The following is a 13,207-nucleotide window of genomic DNA, read 5'->3' as shown; positions in this document are numbered from 1 at the left end:
GAGGATCCTGGGACTGGTAGTTCTGTCTCTTCCATAGCTCTGTTCCCAAACTGCTTCTCTCACAACTGTACAGAGGATCCCAAATGCAGCTGTAACAAAGGGTCATGTTGTGGCATTCTGAAAATTGCTGTTGTGCAGCAGAGGCAAGAAATAAATAGCAATAACAGGACCTAAAATTAACTCAAGTTATGTTTCCTGGCTCTGCAATGCAAGACAGATGGTAATTGGAAGGTGGGAGCAAATGCTGTTTATGCTCATCCCACATTTGCTTCTGGGAAAGAGTTTGGCAGGCTTCTGTATTATTTCAAAAAAACCCAAAACCCTGCAACACCTCTTTGGTGAGAGACAGCAGTGGCACGAAGGGAGTATGTGGGCCCCTGAACCCCAAAAGAATGGATACCTCTTCTCAGTCTGCTTTCTGTTCATCTCTGCCATCAGCACAGAATTAGACTGTTTGGGGACTACAAATCTATCCTGTTATTTAGTATATAACATATTTCCGCAGGAAGATTGCTGTATGCAAGGAACGGCTTTTAAAAAATATTCCCCCCCTCCAGTTAAATATTTACTCTTGTGTTCATTTGGTAGAGTGCGTTGCAAACATTGGAGTTGGTGAGACATCTACTTGTAAAACATTTATCCAAATGGGTTCAAAGAGGCTGAAATGGTTACCAAACCATTTTTCTTGAAAGTATGAACCAGGATTATGAAATGCCAATAAACTTGAACTGGAAGGAACTCCCATTTGCAACGGTTCATTTCCCCAGAAACTTTGGCGTATTTCAGTCTGAGGGGGAAATTTCGCTTCAGCTCTAATTCATTTCAGGTTCCAGCCCACCCACATAAAGAAAGACTAGAACAAAGGATACGAAGTATAGAATCAGTTGTATTCCCCTTTGTGCTAAATGTACATGGGTTGGACTTTTTTTTTTGTCTGTTCATAATCATCTTTATCAGTAACACTTTACAATAACATTGAAGAATACAGGAATTTTACAGGGTAAATATGCAGAATCACAGTTTATCCCCCCCAACCCCTCCCCAGAAAAAGAATCAGGAAAGGTAAACTTTTAAAAAAGGTTATCAATTACAAAAAAAGGAAAAGGAAATTAAAAGCGATTTTCACCCCAAATGGAATGTTTTAAAAACAAAACAAAATCTGAAACTTAAAAATGTTTGGTATTTCATTTTCAAAAATGAACAGATTCCCTACCCCAAGTTCTTTTTTTTTATTTTAAAAAAAGAGATTTGATCTCGGGGTGTATTCCCCCCACCACCTATGGAGTCTTCGACCTTCTGTAAGTCCCCCCACCCCAGATAAAAATAAAATATTAATAATGTACAAATAAATTTACATTTGGTAATAATGTTCATTACTCTTTCATAGAAATGGACAGCAATGCCTGCCCTATAAACAGCTGAAGATTGTGAAACAACATGAAACTTAAGGAAAACACAAATGAGAGGTCGATGTCTTCCCTCCCTCCCGTAATCTCAGAAGAATGGGTTCCATTGGCTTTGGATGGGGGATTTCTGCAGCTGGTCCCCTGCAGGACCCTTTCCATTGACAAAGGACACAACAATCGGAAGTGATGCAAGTTCAACGTGGCCACAGGGAGAGCTGAGTCTTCCCCTTCCCTCCCACGCAGAAGCCCTGGGGGGGATGAAGATCCAAGAAGCAGCTAAGGCCTTTCCAGTCTTTCCTAGTCCCACTCCAGCACATCACTGAGCGGCTCTGGATTCTCTGGTTTCATTCATTGCCACTGAATGCAGCGGCATCCACAAGGGCAAAAGAACATCCACGCCGGAGTTTTGTTGCAGGCTTTCTTTCGTCAGCCGCTGTTTCCCCTGCATTTCCCACCCGTTGCACCACTGGAAAGCCTTTTCAAATAAATCAATATTTACTATAGTGCTATAATATTATAGCGATGACAGATTTTGACCAAGGCCTTCTGGTGGTGCAGCAAAGGAAATGGTGATTGATGGAAGGACAATGGAAGCAAGGGTGGAACCCTTGACAGTACGGATTTTCCCATCCGGATGACCTGTCAACGTGCTTGCATTACCTGAAGCAGGTTTGAGAACAGCATACTAAAGACAAGGAAAGCCTGGAGAATGGACAATTAGAAAATGGCACGGTGTGGACATGCCCCAAACCAGCACTTTAGTTTGGAATCCAAGACGCAGAAACACCTCAGAGTGGAAGCAGCCACAGTGAACAAGTAGGGAGCAAAAGAGAGCAGCCAGATGACCCGAAGAGCATCAGACCAAGAGAAGGGGCCACTTTACTGGGCTCCATTAGTCCTTTAGAGCAAGGTAAGTGGTGGGGTATTATTGCAACCCCCTTAAATGCTGGGCGCAAGCTTTTGCATCATCCAGAATTCTTCCTCCGGCTGGGCTGTATGAATATTTTGTGGGACTGAAAATAACAAGCAATAAGCCAGAGAAGCTCTAAGGCTTGCCATCCCCTCTCTTCTCAAGGCAGTAATCCTATATACACTTTGTCAGGAGCAAGTTCCACTGAACTCAGTTGCACTTGCTTCAGAGCGAAGATGTGTAGTGGAGGAAGAATTCTGCATAGGTCACAAGCTTGGACCCTGGGGTCCCAAGGAAAGGGGTTGTCTTGTTGCTCTGCAGCAATTGCTTTCTTTGGAACCATTCTCTTTTGGATGCCCGGCTTTCTGATCATTTTCCAAAGCCTTCTTAAGGCAGAGGCAATGTGGGGGCACTCTATTTTTACCCCCTCCTGCTCAGATTAAGGCTCCTGAAGGAACCAACAGTGACTTTCTTGCAGCTTGCCTCCAGCCAAGAGATGCCCAGCCCCCAGCTCTAAATTGTCCAACCGTTCTCCCACTTTTCAGCCAAGAGAATACATGCATGCCTGCGCACACATACAGATACTGTTGTTCTGGAACTACCGATAGCACCTTTGTACACATACCCCTCTCTGAATGATCACCGAGGTCTTTTGGCAGGCTCCCAGTTTCCTCAAGCACCCACCTCCCCATTCTGTTTGTAAAAGGGTCACTAAGTCAACGCAACACAAGGCGTCAAGTGGCAGAAAAAATCTTTATTGGGCGCTGGTGGGTAGGTGGGCCTGGAGGCTACAATGCTTATTTCAATTTGGCTGGTAAGCTACATTTAAGGACTCAATTAGTAAAGGGTTTCATTGCCTCAACAGAGCACTAGGGCACTCTGCGTTCTCACTCACACACATTCTAACGCTCCAGGAGGTTGCTACCAAGAATCAGGGGGAACCGAAGGAGACTTTTTCTCTCTCAGAAAGAGTGTCAAAGCCCTACTTGTATTGGAGAGGACTTCAAACAGCTGCGAAACATGAAAAGCAGGAGTCTGTCAAAAGTCACCTGCCTTGGGTCTGTGGTGGGAGACTTATCCAATTTTGGCTTTGCAGCCCCCTGCCCCTTGGAGAAATAGCTGGGCTTTCAGAAACATGTTTATTGTCTGGGCCTATCTTCCGTTTTAAGGACTGGACTTCCAAACTATAGAGGTACCTCTCCCTGCATGGAAGGTGGGTGGGTTGTATGAGCCTGTATTTAGCTGTTTTGAAACTTATGCATAGCAGGGAATTAATATTTTGAGGGATTTTTTTTTTTTTTTACATCTGAATTTCTTTGCCATGTTTTCAATCCTCCCTCAAACGTTCCCATTCATGATGTAGGGTTTTAGAAATGCGGCAAGATATTTCTTAACACTCTTGCCTTAAATCATTTCAACAGTATCTCTTCTCAGCGAGCATCAAAATGGGATCTGAAAACACTTGAAATTCAGAAGTGGATTTCAAGTCTCAAATGAGGCCAAATTTCTATGGGAGTTTCTTTCTGCAATGGTGGTTAAAATACAGACTTTCCCAGACTTTTGACATGCAGTTTACAGATGGAACCTGAAGAGGACTTGAATGCAATACCAGTGCAGAAAAAAGAAATTTCAAGTCTCTTCTCCTAATGACACAGTACGGAAAGCATACCTGTCAAAAACCCTCCCTTTTTGCACAGTGTCTTCTGACCTGCAATTCAGGAAACTTTGTTTTATAGGCTCATGTGGCAACTTGAACCCACAATGGCAATTTGAAAAAGAACGGCAAGGCTCAGGATTTTGTTGTGCATGGCTGACAAGAAATTAATCCCTCCACTGTGCCCACACATGCAGGTCAGGGAGGGAAAGCTAACCTGTGTTAAGTGATCTTGCTAATGCATGGAGATGCTGGGGTTTCAGCCACACTCTCTTCAAATGCTGTCTGGTAGTCTGTGAGGAAATGTTGTTTACTGCCTTTGTTGTTGTCCCAGGCAAAAGCTATCCAGACCAAACTTGGTGCTCTTTCAGTTTGTTAATTTCAACATTTTTGCTGTTGGATTCTAACTTTGTACTACTTTGCATGCTTAACCACTGTCCACCAGCTATGGGTAGCACTGCTCACTGTACCCCATTTCATCGTCTGATGAAGTGCGGATGCACAACTAAGATTACATTCTGAATAAACCTTTGTCGGTCTTAAAGGTGCTACTGGACTCCAGCTTTGTTCTGTGAGGAAATGGCATGGGATTGCTACAGCCTGAGAGGGCACAGCACCTTTTCTAACCTTCTCTCTGCTAGTGAGTGTCTTTGAGCCATTTCCTAAGGCTTGCAATGCCATCCTAAGCACATGACCTTCTAAGACCATTGACTTCAATGGGTTTAGAAACAGGTGACTGTACTTAGAATTGCACTGCTGAGGTCCAGCCCCATCCTACAAGCAGCCCCGGCCAGAGACACGAGCATCTAAGGGGCAGAATCACATCTCCAAAGACAGGTCTGCTCCGATCTGGTGCAACAGGGCAGAGATGCAGGTTGCAATATCAAGCCCAAAAGAGGCAAAAGAGCCCCCTGCAGTCCCTAAGCACTTGTTTTCATAGCCTGGGAAGGATTTTGAGGGACAGACCATGTGGGTAAGAGTGAGACTTCCCTCTTCTGCTATGCATTGGACCCCACATCACTTTGGTGTGATTTGGACAAACCTGCATCTAAAGAGATGAGTTACTACCACATGTACTTGGTACCCCTCCTCCTCTCTCTCACACACACACTGAGACAAATATATTAACACTGGATACAATTACAGGGACGTTCTCCAGGGCAAGCTACCATAAAAGCTGGGAGGCTTGGGCTCATGGGGTTTGCTCATCCACTCACTCTGATGCAGCTCCTTGGCCAGGCCTGACTGAATCCTTCTGTACTGCCTGTGATGGCACCCTGACCCGAGGGTCGCAGACAAGCACATGGCGGTCATGGCACCCTGAAGGAAGCTCTCCTGCACATTTACTTGGCTCAGGGCAGCCTGGGAGAAAACGGCCCACCCGAATCCCCAAAAGGAGGCGAGCCTCAACTCGGCAAGGCCCAGCATGTGCTATAAACACCCATGCATTTGTGCATGTGCACACACTCCTGAAAGACTGCAGGTGTTCCCTCCCCTTGCTTATAGACTCGGACTAAGTGCTCGCTTGCTACAATGATCAAACCGGTGTGTGGGCAATGGGGTTTGGGTTGCTCCACTAGCTTGGATGCAGGGACAGCCCCAGGCGTTTTGACACCAGAGGCAGAAAACCCCAAATGGGGCCACTGTCAAGGTAGCAAGACTGCAATAAGGAACTGCCAGTGACCTGTCTTTTAATACTCCCAGATCCCAGTAGCTTCATTCTGCCCAATGGGAGGGCTGTCCTTGCCAAAGCACACTCCCCACCCCCTGAAATGCAGTAGGAAGCACCTGACGCTTCAGGTGGGGACCCCCAGAGAGCTCCTTGCTCACCTTCTCCATATATTATATATATTTTTATATCTTAAATATCTTTATATATCTATATATATCTATATATTTATAGATAGATCTCTGTATAGAGTCATCTATGGCTTCCTCTCAGCAATTTTTTTTTTTTGGAAGAACCAGGAAAGCAGCTGAAGGGGAGGAAAAAAGGGGAGGTGAGCCCAAGCCACGCAGCTGCGCGCTGTTCTGCACTGCACTTCTCACCCCGCCTGCCAGGAAACGGCCTTTGCTTCACTGCTGCGAATTGCAAAGAAATGTCTTCATTTTGTTTGTCTCCGCATCTTTGTTTTAGAGGATTACCGCCCCCCCACATGATAAAGCAAAATGAAATTAAAAGTCAACTAGAACTTTCCATGCTTTTCTTTTTAAAAAGGAAAAAAAAAAGAGAAAGAAAGAAACACAGTTGAAAGAAAGACCACAATATAGCACCTTGATACAGGGGAGAGTGAAGGGGAAAAATGGGAGTTCAGAGCAGTTCGTTTGGACCCTTGTAAAGCAAGCCCACCCAGGAGATCGCTGCTTCTAATCCCCCCTCCCTTCACTGGCAAGGCAGCCGCACCCCGTAGCTGCTCCCAACCACACGGAATCGGGGGGGGGGGGTGTTCAAACATTTTGTTATCTTAAAAAAACCCCAAACCCTCGGCTTGAATCCCCCTTTTATTACAAGACAGGATATTAATAGGTTGTTGGGAAAGGGAGTGTTTCCCTCCCCCCCCCACCCCCCACCCCCGGTCCAACAGCTCAAGCAAAATCCACATTACCTGTTTTTATTTGTTATAATTAGTTGTATTTCTTTTTCAAAATCTTTTTTTGTTTGTTTGTTTGTTTTATTCCACACATTTCCAAGACTCTGACACATTGACGAAGATAAAAATAAAAACGATAGAAAGAACGGACCCTTTCGCTTGAGATAATTCCAAGGAGGGGGGGAGGCGTTCAGCAATGGGCCCTCTGTTCCCCCAGTCCAGTTAGGGTTCTGTAGAGAGCTAGGCTCCCTGGCTCCGGCTGGGAATCCGTTTCAGAGGGAGACGCTGGGGAGCCGGGCGTGGGGGGAATGAGGCAAGGTGGGTGGACCCCATAGTTTTTTCCAGCATCAGGAAGTGCCTAAGCCCTCCTGCAAAGAGGGGCCATAACTCTCGTGCATAAAGATCATGGAGCAACATCCTGGCTTCTCCCTCACCTGGGAAGCCACTTTCTTAAATTTGCTCCCCCTCCCCCGCACCCCTTGGATCCTCCTCTCTGAGCATCCCTCTCTCTTTGAGCCACGTGGATTTTGGAATTGCTTTGCCATTTCTGCTTTCCTTCCCCTCAGTTTTCCCGAGGGGAAAAAAACCCTGCTAGATTGGAAGGAGCTCAGGGTGGAAGAAAGGGAGGTAGGCCCTGTGAGCTTGTTGGCTTTTGGGGGGGAGGAGGGGGGATTTAAAGAAAAACAGGAATGAGCAAACCAAAGTGGATGGAGGTTGCCATGTTAGGGGTGCCACTGGTTGGTCGCTCTCTGATGAGGGAGGGAAAGGATGAGTTTGGGTGGTCTCCTCTCCAGAAAGTCTGGGGGTGTGTAGGTCTGGGTGGTTTCACTGCGTGTGTCAGTTGGGTGTTGGTCTCTCTGGCTCACGCAGGGATTGGGGGACCAGGGGAAACTCAGACATAATATTCCTTGTCTTTGTTTTTCTTGCTCTTGCCGGGCGTTTTGGTGGCAGCGGCTGGCTTTTCCTTAACCACTGTGCCATTGCTCTGCGCCGAGTTACTGATGTAGTTCCGGCTTTGGTCCACCTGGTAAGAACCTTCATCCCGGTTACGGTATTTGTACATGGCATAGAGGAGGATGAGGATGCAGAGGGCCGCTGCCGCCACGATGCCGACCACCATGCCAGTGGTGCTGCTGGACTCCCGGATGACCTCCACTGCTCCTGGAGGGCCCCTTTCACCGGGGCCGGTGGGGTTAGCTGTGGGCAGATTGTGGAAATTGGGGGAAGAGGTTATACCTGGGTATTTAAGCCTGTTTAGCTTGTCAGGTTCAAAAGAGGTGGACAGTGGGGGGTACTGTTCTGGGTGGGGTTTGAGGGATTCCCGGTTGTTCATTTTGCCGGCGGGGATGTTACGGACCAGACTGGGAGAGGTGGTGGAGGTCAAGAGATCAGGGACGGAGGGTGAAGCCGGCAGTCCTGTCCTAAGGTTGGGGCGAGATCCTTGGGCCTTTTTGGATGCTCCTTCGGGTCGGCCAATTAGGGTCCTATCCGTGACCAGGGGGAAAGTGGTGTAAAAATCTTCGTCGTCAGTAGGGGGCAGGCTGGAGTCGAAGACCTCGCCTGAGGCGTAACCGGAGGCCTCAATCCCCTCTTCGCAGTCGCTGTCGTCTTGGTCGGCCAAGCAGGGGGGCCTTGGATGGGATGGCGGGGAAAGGGTGTCTTTGGTGGTTTCGACTACGGTTAGGAAGGGGCCAAAGGTGGGAGGTGGGGGGACGAATGGAGACCGGGTGGCAATTGGAGGGGTGTCTAGTGAGTCTTCGGTTATTATGGGTAATACTAATTCACCTCCTAGAACAGAGAGAAAAGGGGGAGAGACAGAAGGGGAGAATGTGTTAGTGACCTTGGTAGGCGCTCTATTCTGCTGACACAAGACAACTCAAGCCACGAGTTTTAGCTAGTCAAACCCCTCCGTCTCCATCCCTGTCCGCTAGCTTTTCTCTCTTGCCTTTGTAACACATTGAAAGATAACTTCTAGAGAAATCATAATCAAAGGAAAAAAAGAATTAAAAATAGTCATTTAATGCGCAAAAAATTAAACAGATAAAACAGTAGAATTAAGAGCAATAAAAACCCTCGCTGGCTGCTTCTCTTCCCATCCTCTCCTAAGAAATACTCATTTTTTTTCCTTATTTTTTCCTCTTTTTCCCTTTCTTTTTGTTTTTTTTAAAAATAAGAGAGCAAACCACGGAATTCAGTCAACTTACATCAACAAATAGGCCGTGTGATATTAGCATGAAGAAAAAAAATTACAAAAAAGAAAACTAGGTAAGAATGTTTTTTGGAGAAAAAACAACTTTTTTTCTTTTCTTTTAACATCTTTCTCTGCATCTTGCTTTTTAAATTTCTCTTTCTCTCTAGATTCATTTCTGTCCTTGACTTTTCACGACTGAACCATCGAAAATATTCCCTTCCTCCCCCCTCCCGAGGCAGCCCCCTCACCCTTTTCTTTGTGTGTGCCCCCCCCACCCAGTATTCCGACAACCAATGTCAACTCCGAGATCACAAGGAATCTGCACTGCCAATTCTTTTGCCCTTTGTACATTTTTAGGTAGTTTGGAGGTAAGGGGATAAATTTCCTGCCCCCTCCATCATAAATCGAGGAGGCCTTTTGTATCAAGCAGAGTGGCGTTCTCTGCTTCTGGAATTGGAAAGATGGAAGATAAAAATGCCAGCTGTCTCTGTTGGCTTCCTGCAAAGCCTCAGAGAGAAAGAGAACCCAGGAGTCCTGGCTCTCTGCCCTCCCCATTTTTTTTAACTGTTTTCTCAGAAATGAGTCATGACCCCTGGATCCCCTTTCCCCACCTGAATTTGAGGCAAAACACCTGGTTGGAACCCTTGGAAAACTAGGAAGGGGGAGGCTGGGGAGAGATCTCCTCTAATATCAGGAGGAAGAAGGAGCAACTGTTTTCTGTAAAGGAGGGTACAGAAGCCCCGCCCGTGCCCTGGAGGTGTGAAGGGAGGGATGTCTCTGGGTACTCAGGTGGGAGGGAAAATGCCCAAGCTCAGCATGAACCCTGTGCATCTGCCAAGGCTGAATCCTGGGGGAGCCCTGGCTGAAGTGGTGTTCAGGATGTAAAAGAAAGCCTCCCCCCCACCTATGGATTTGGGGTTTTAATGCATGACGGTGTGAAATAGGCTTCTTGGCTGAGCAAAATTATTTGGCTACAACAGTAAAGGTGGAAGAGCAGCGGCAGCAGCAGTGGGTGTTTCATTGCCATCTCTCCTGGAGGCAAAAGCTTTTACAGGAAGCTAGAATAATATATGTAGATTTATGCAGAGTCAAACTAGTTCATGCAATGTGCATGAGGCTCTGAGTTTTGATGATCTGTGTTGTGTGTGTGTGTGTGTGTGTGTGTGTGTGTGAGAGAGAGATGAATGGATTCCACAGATGGAAGTGACCAGGAGGGGGGAAAGGATTTAGGCCCCTGCAATCAATGTGGGGGTCTTGACTCACTTGCTGGGAACATGTAGGGCTGTTTGCTTGGCAGCTGCCCTTTCCGCACTGCATCGGCCTTCCGCCCGTGGCTCTCCCCACCCCGCCGTGGTCTTGATTGCACATTTTTCGTTTGCTGCGGGGCTGATACAGATTTTGGGAAGGGGTTGGAATAGAGAATCTTTTTGGCTTTGTTTCATATCAGACTCGAAGCCTTTGGTGGGGCCAGCGGAAGCAGGTAACAAGCTGACCACAGGGAGACTGGCAGCACCTGCTGGCCTTTTCCTGTGGCTACTGACTCCAGCAATGGCTGCAACAACGGAAGTGGCATCCAAGGGGATCTGTGTACTTGCCATGGGGGAGGCATAGAGCTGCAGTGCACGGACTCGAGATGCAGGTTGGAATCCCAACCCTGAGCTGCTTGGGTGTCTCCCTCCTCTATCTGCAAAAAGGGGCTCTTGAGGAACTTGTTTGGCACGGCTGTTGGGAGGAAGATCGAAGATACGCAGCATGAAAGGCACTGTAGCAAGCGCAGGCTCGCAGGCTCTGGTTCAAGATGAAAATTGTGTTTTTATTTGCACTGTCATGCTTTTTCAATGCAAGATTTCTCCCCGTCTCTCTCTCTCTCTCGTACGCACAAAATTACTCACACGATACTTTAATTAACTTGAATGTTAAGGCAAATTTAAAATTGCATGTTTCTTGGTGCTGAGACCGAACATAAAATATATATATAATGGAATAAAAAGCAGCTCAAAGAAATGTGCCATTAACAAAAAAAATACTGTCTGTTTGGAACTGGAGGATGGGAAGGACCACCTGTGTTGAAGGGAACTATCTTGGCCTTGCAGGGAAAAGCAGTGAATTTATCTAAAGCTTAAGCTGGGTGATTTGGGGAGGGGCTGGTGGCAAAGCCTCTGCTTGACATGCAGAAAGTCCCAGGTTCGATCCCAGGCATCTCCAATTAAAAACAGGCAGGGAGTAGGTTGATGTGAAAGACCTCTGCCTGAGACCCTGGAGAGCTGCTGCCAGTTTGGGTAGAGAATACTGGTTGTGATGGACCAAGGGTCTGATTCAGTAGAAGGCAGCTTCAGGTGTGATTTTAACCACACAGAAATAAACTTACACAGAAAAAGGAGCTCCAGGGGTGGTTTCTGGCCCCAGAAAGGATAAAAATCAAAGAGGAGAGAGTCTGATCAGCTTCAGCCTGATCACTTGATCTCCTTGCTTCAGAGTGGGGTTTTAAAGGGGCCCAGCTAGAGGGGGAGGGGGACAGAAGTGGCCTCTTTAAAGAATGCTGGCTAAACTGGGTGGCTGTTAGGGTCTGGCAGTGGGGGAGAAGAGTGCAAGAAGGCTGACAAACACTCCCATCTAAATGCTAATTTCACCAGTTGGCAGCAGGCTCCTAGCCCCACCCCCACCCCATCCCTAAACCAGGCAGGCTTCTCCAAACATACTTGCTTACTAAAAGGACTCTATCACTGAGAGAAAGTGAGAGAGGTTCTGACTAGTTTTTTGCCCCAAAGATGCTAAAAACCTCCTGGACTCAGCAGAACATCAAAATCCTAAACCGGGGGGGAAGCCCTGTTCTGTCCCTTTAATGGAGGCATAATAGGATGTTGTTGACTACATTAAGCCTCTGTTAAAGGGACACTTTGGTCTTCCCCAGGCTGGTTTGTAACCATACTCCTGTATAAAAAAATCCACCCTTTCTAGTCCTATCCCCCAAAGTACAGATGATCCGCACATACACCTGTGCCAAGCCAGCACTGATGGACTGACTGAGGGATCAGCATATCTCTGTTTGGTTGTGGAAAGTGCTGCCAAGTTGCACCTGATGTATGGCGAGCCTGTAAGGTTTTCAAGGCAAGGGGCGTTCAGAGGTGGTCTTTGGCCTGCCTCTACGTAGCAACCCTGGACTTCCTTGGTGGTCTCCTGTCCAGGTATTATCCAGGGCTAATCTGCCTTAGCTTTCAAGATCTAATGAGAGTGGGCTAGCCTGGGCCCTCCAGATCAGGGCTGCGGCTGCCTCTCTTTGGCCCTTCTCAATTGTGTCCCAGATTCACTGAGCACCCTGGAATCAATGGAAGGCATTGAGAATGAAGCCACCCCTCTAGCTGCCCCTATCTGCATGTCTCCACCCCTTCATCTGCATACCTCCCACTTGTCTCCATGATAGGGGCATTTGGAGGTTTAAGGGGGGAAATATCAAGGGTGGACTATTTGTGTGTGTGTGTGTGTGTCTATACAAACAGGTAGGAAACGTGCAAGAACTCATTTTCCCTTCCCCAAAAGCCTCCCATAGCCTCTTCCTCCTTCTCTTGCGTCTCTCCTTCCTGACCTCTATCTTCTCCCACTTGGGCAGCCTCTGGCCAGAATTATGGCCCAATTCCATGGTGGTGGTTGCCAGGCTCAGCTGCAAGATAGGGAACCTGCAAAGGCTTGTAGGCAGCCCCTCACTTTCCCCTGTATCCCCCTCCCAACCCTGTTTCCTTCCTACTGGCAACTCCCCCCCATATCCTCATTTTGTTCTCCCTCCTTTTTACCTACCAAACAACCTTTTAACTGCCTTCCATCTTTGCTTATATTTATATTTATTTATTTACTTAATTTATATCTGCACTTCTCCACAATGGGGTCTTGAAGCAGCTTGCATCATTCCCCTCTCCTCCATTTTACCCTCACAGCAACCTTGTGAGGTAAGCCAGGCTCAGAATGTGTCACTGGCCCAAGGCCACCCATTGAGCTTCTGTAGCAGAATGGTGATTCGAACCTGGGTCTCCCAGATCCTAGCCTCAAACTCTAACCACTATATCCTGTGGGGTGGCTGCTGTTGAGCAGTAGCAAGTGGCTGGGTGAGTCAGGTCGAGGGAACAAATAGCCCACGGGTTGCTGGTGGGCCTGGCCCCCTGCCTCAAAGGCCAAAACAGCTGTGGTGCAACAGCTGCAGAGCAGGAACCTGACCCCTTGCCCCTCAGTCTGAAGGCTCTAATGCAGGCTCAGGACACTGGCATTTCTGACTCCTTCCCCATGCTGTATAGCAGACTTGGAGGGGAGAGACTGAGGCTATGGAAGTAGACCCTGGCTCTCATTCCAGCTCTCCATTCGTAAGGGTCAAGAGTGTGACAGCCCTGAATTAGGATCAGGAAGGTGCCTTCTCCAGTACCCTCCAGCCAAGATGTTTTTGAGCTTCAGAGAGGTCTGAGTCCTGGA

At 47.5% G+C, this 13,207-nt stretch overlaps 1 protein-coding gene across 7 annotated transcripts in view; it reads right to left on the bottom strand.

Annotated features, from left to right (window-relative positions):
- Positions 1 to 7,219: 7,219 nt before the first annotated feature.
- NRXN2 (neurexin 2) overlaps positions 7,220 to 13,207 on the bottom strand; it is a 468,353-nt gene continuing 462,365 nt past the window's right edge. For 5 of the 7 annotated variants that reach the window (XM_060252607.1, XM_060252583.1, XM_060252565.1 and 2 more), the window contains one exon: positions 7,220 to 8,349. In XM_060252607.1, coding sequence (XP_060108590.1) covers positions 7,454 to 8,349 — 896 coding nt within the window. In that variant the 3' untranslated portion in view covers positions 7,220 to 7,453. The remainder of the gene's footprint in view (positions 8,350 to 13,207) is intronic. The other 2 variants (XM_060252591.1, XM_060252599.1) reach the window with 1 other exon arrangement.

Source organism: Heteronotia binoei, chromosome 1 (genome assembly GCF_032191835.1).
Source record: "Heteronotia binoei isolate CCM8104 ecotype False Entrance Well chromosome 1, APGP_CSIRO_Hbin_v1, whole genome shotgun sequence".
Taxonomy (NCBI): Eukaryota; Metazoa; Chordata; class Lepidosauria; order Squamata; family Gekkonidae; genus Heteronotia; species Heteronotia binoei.
Note: the sequence above shows the minus strand (reverse complement) of the source record. Positions and strands in the feature narration are given on the sequence as shown.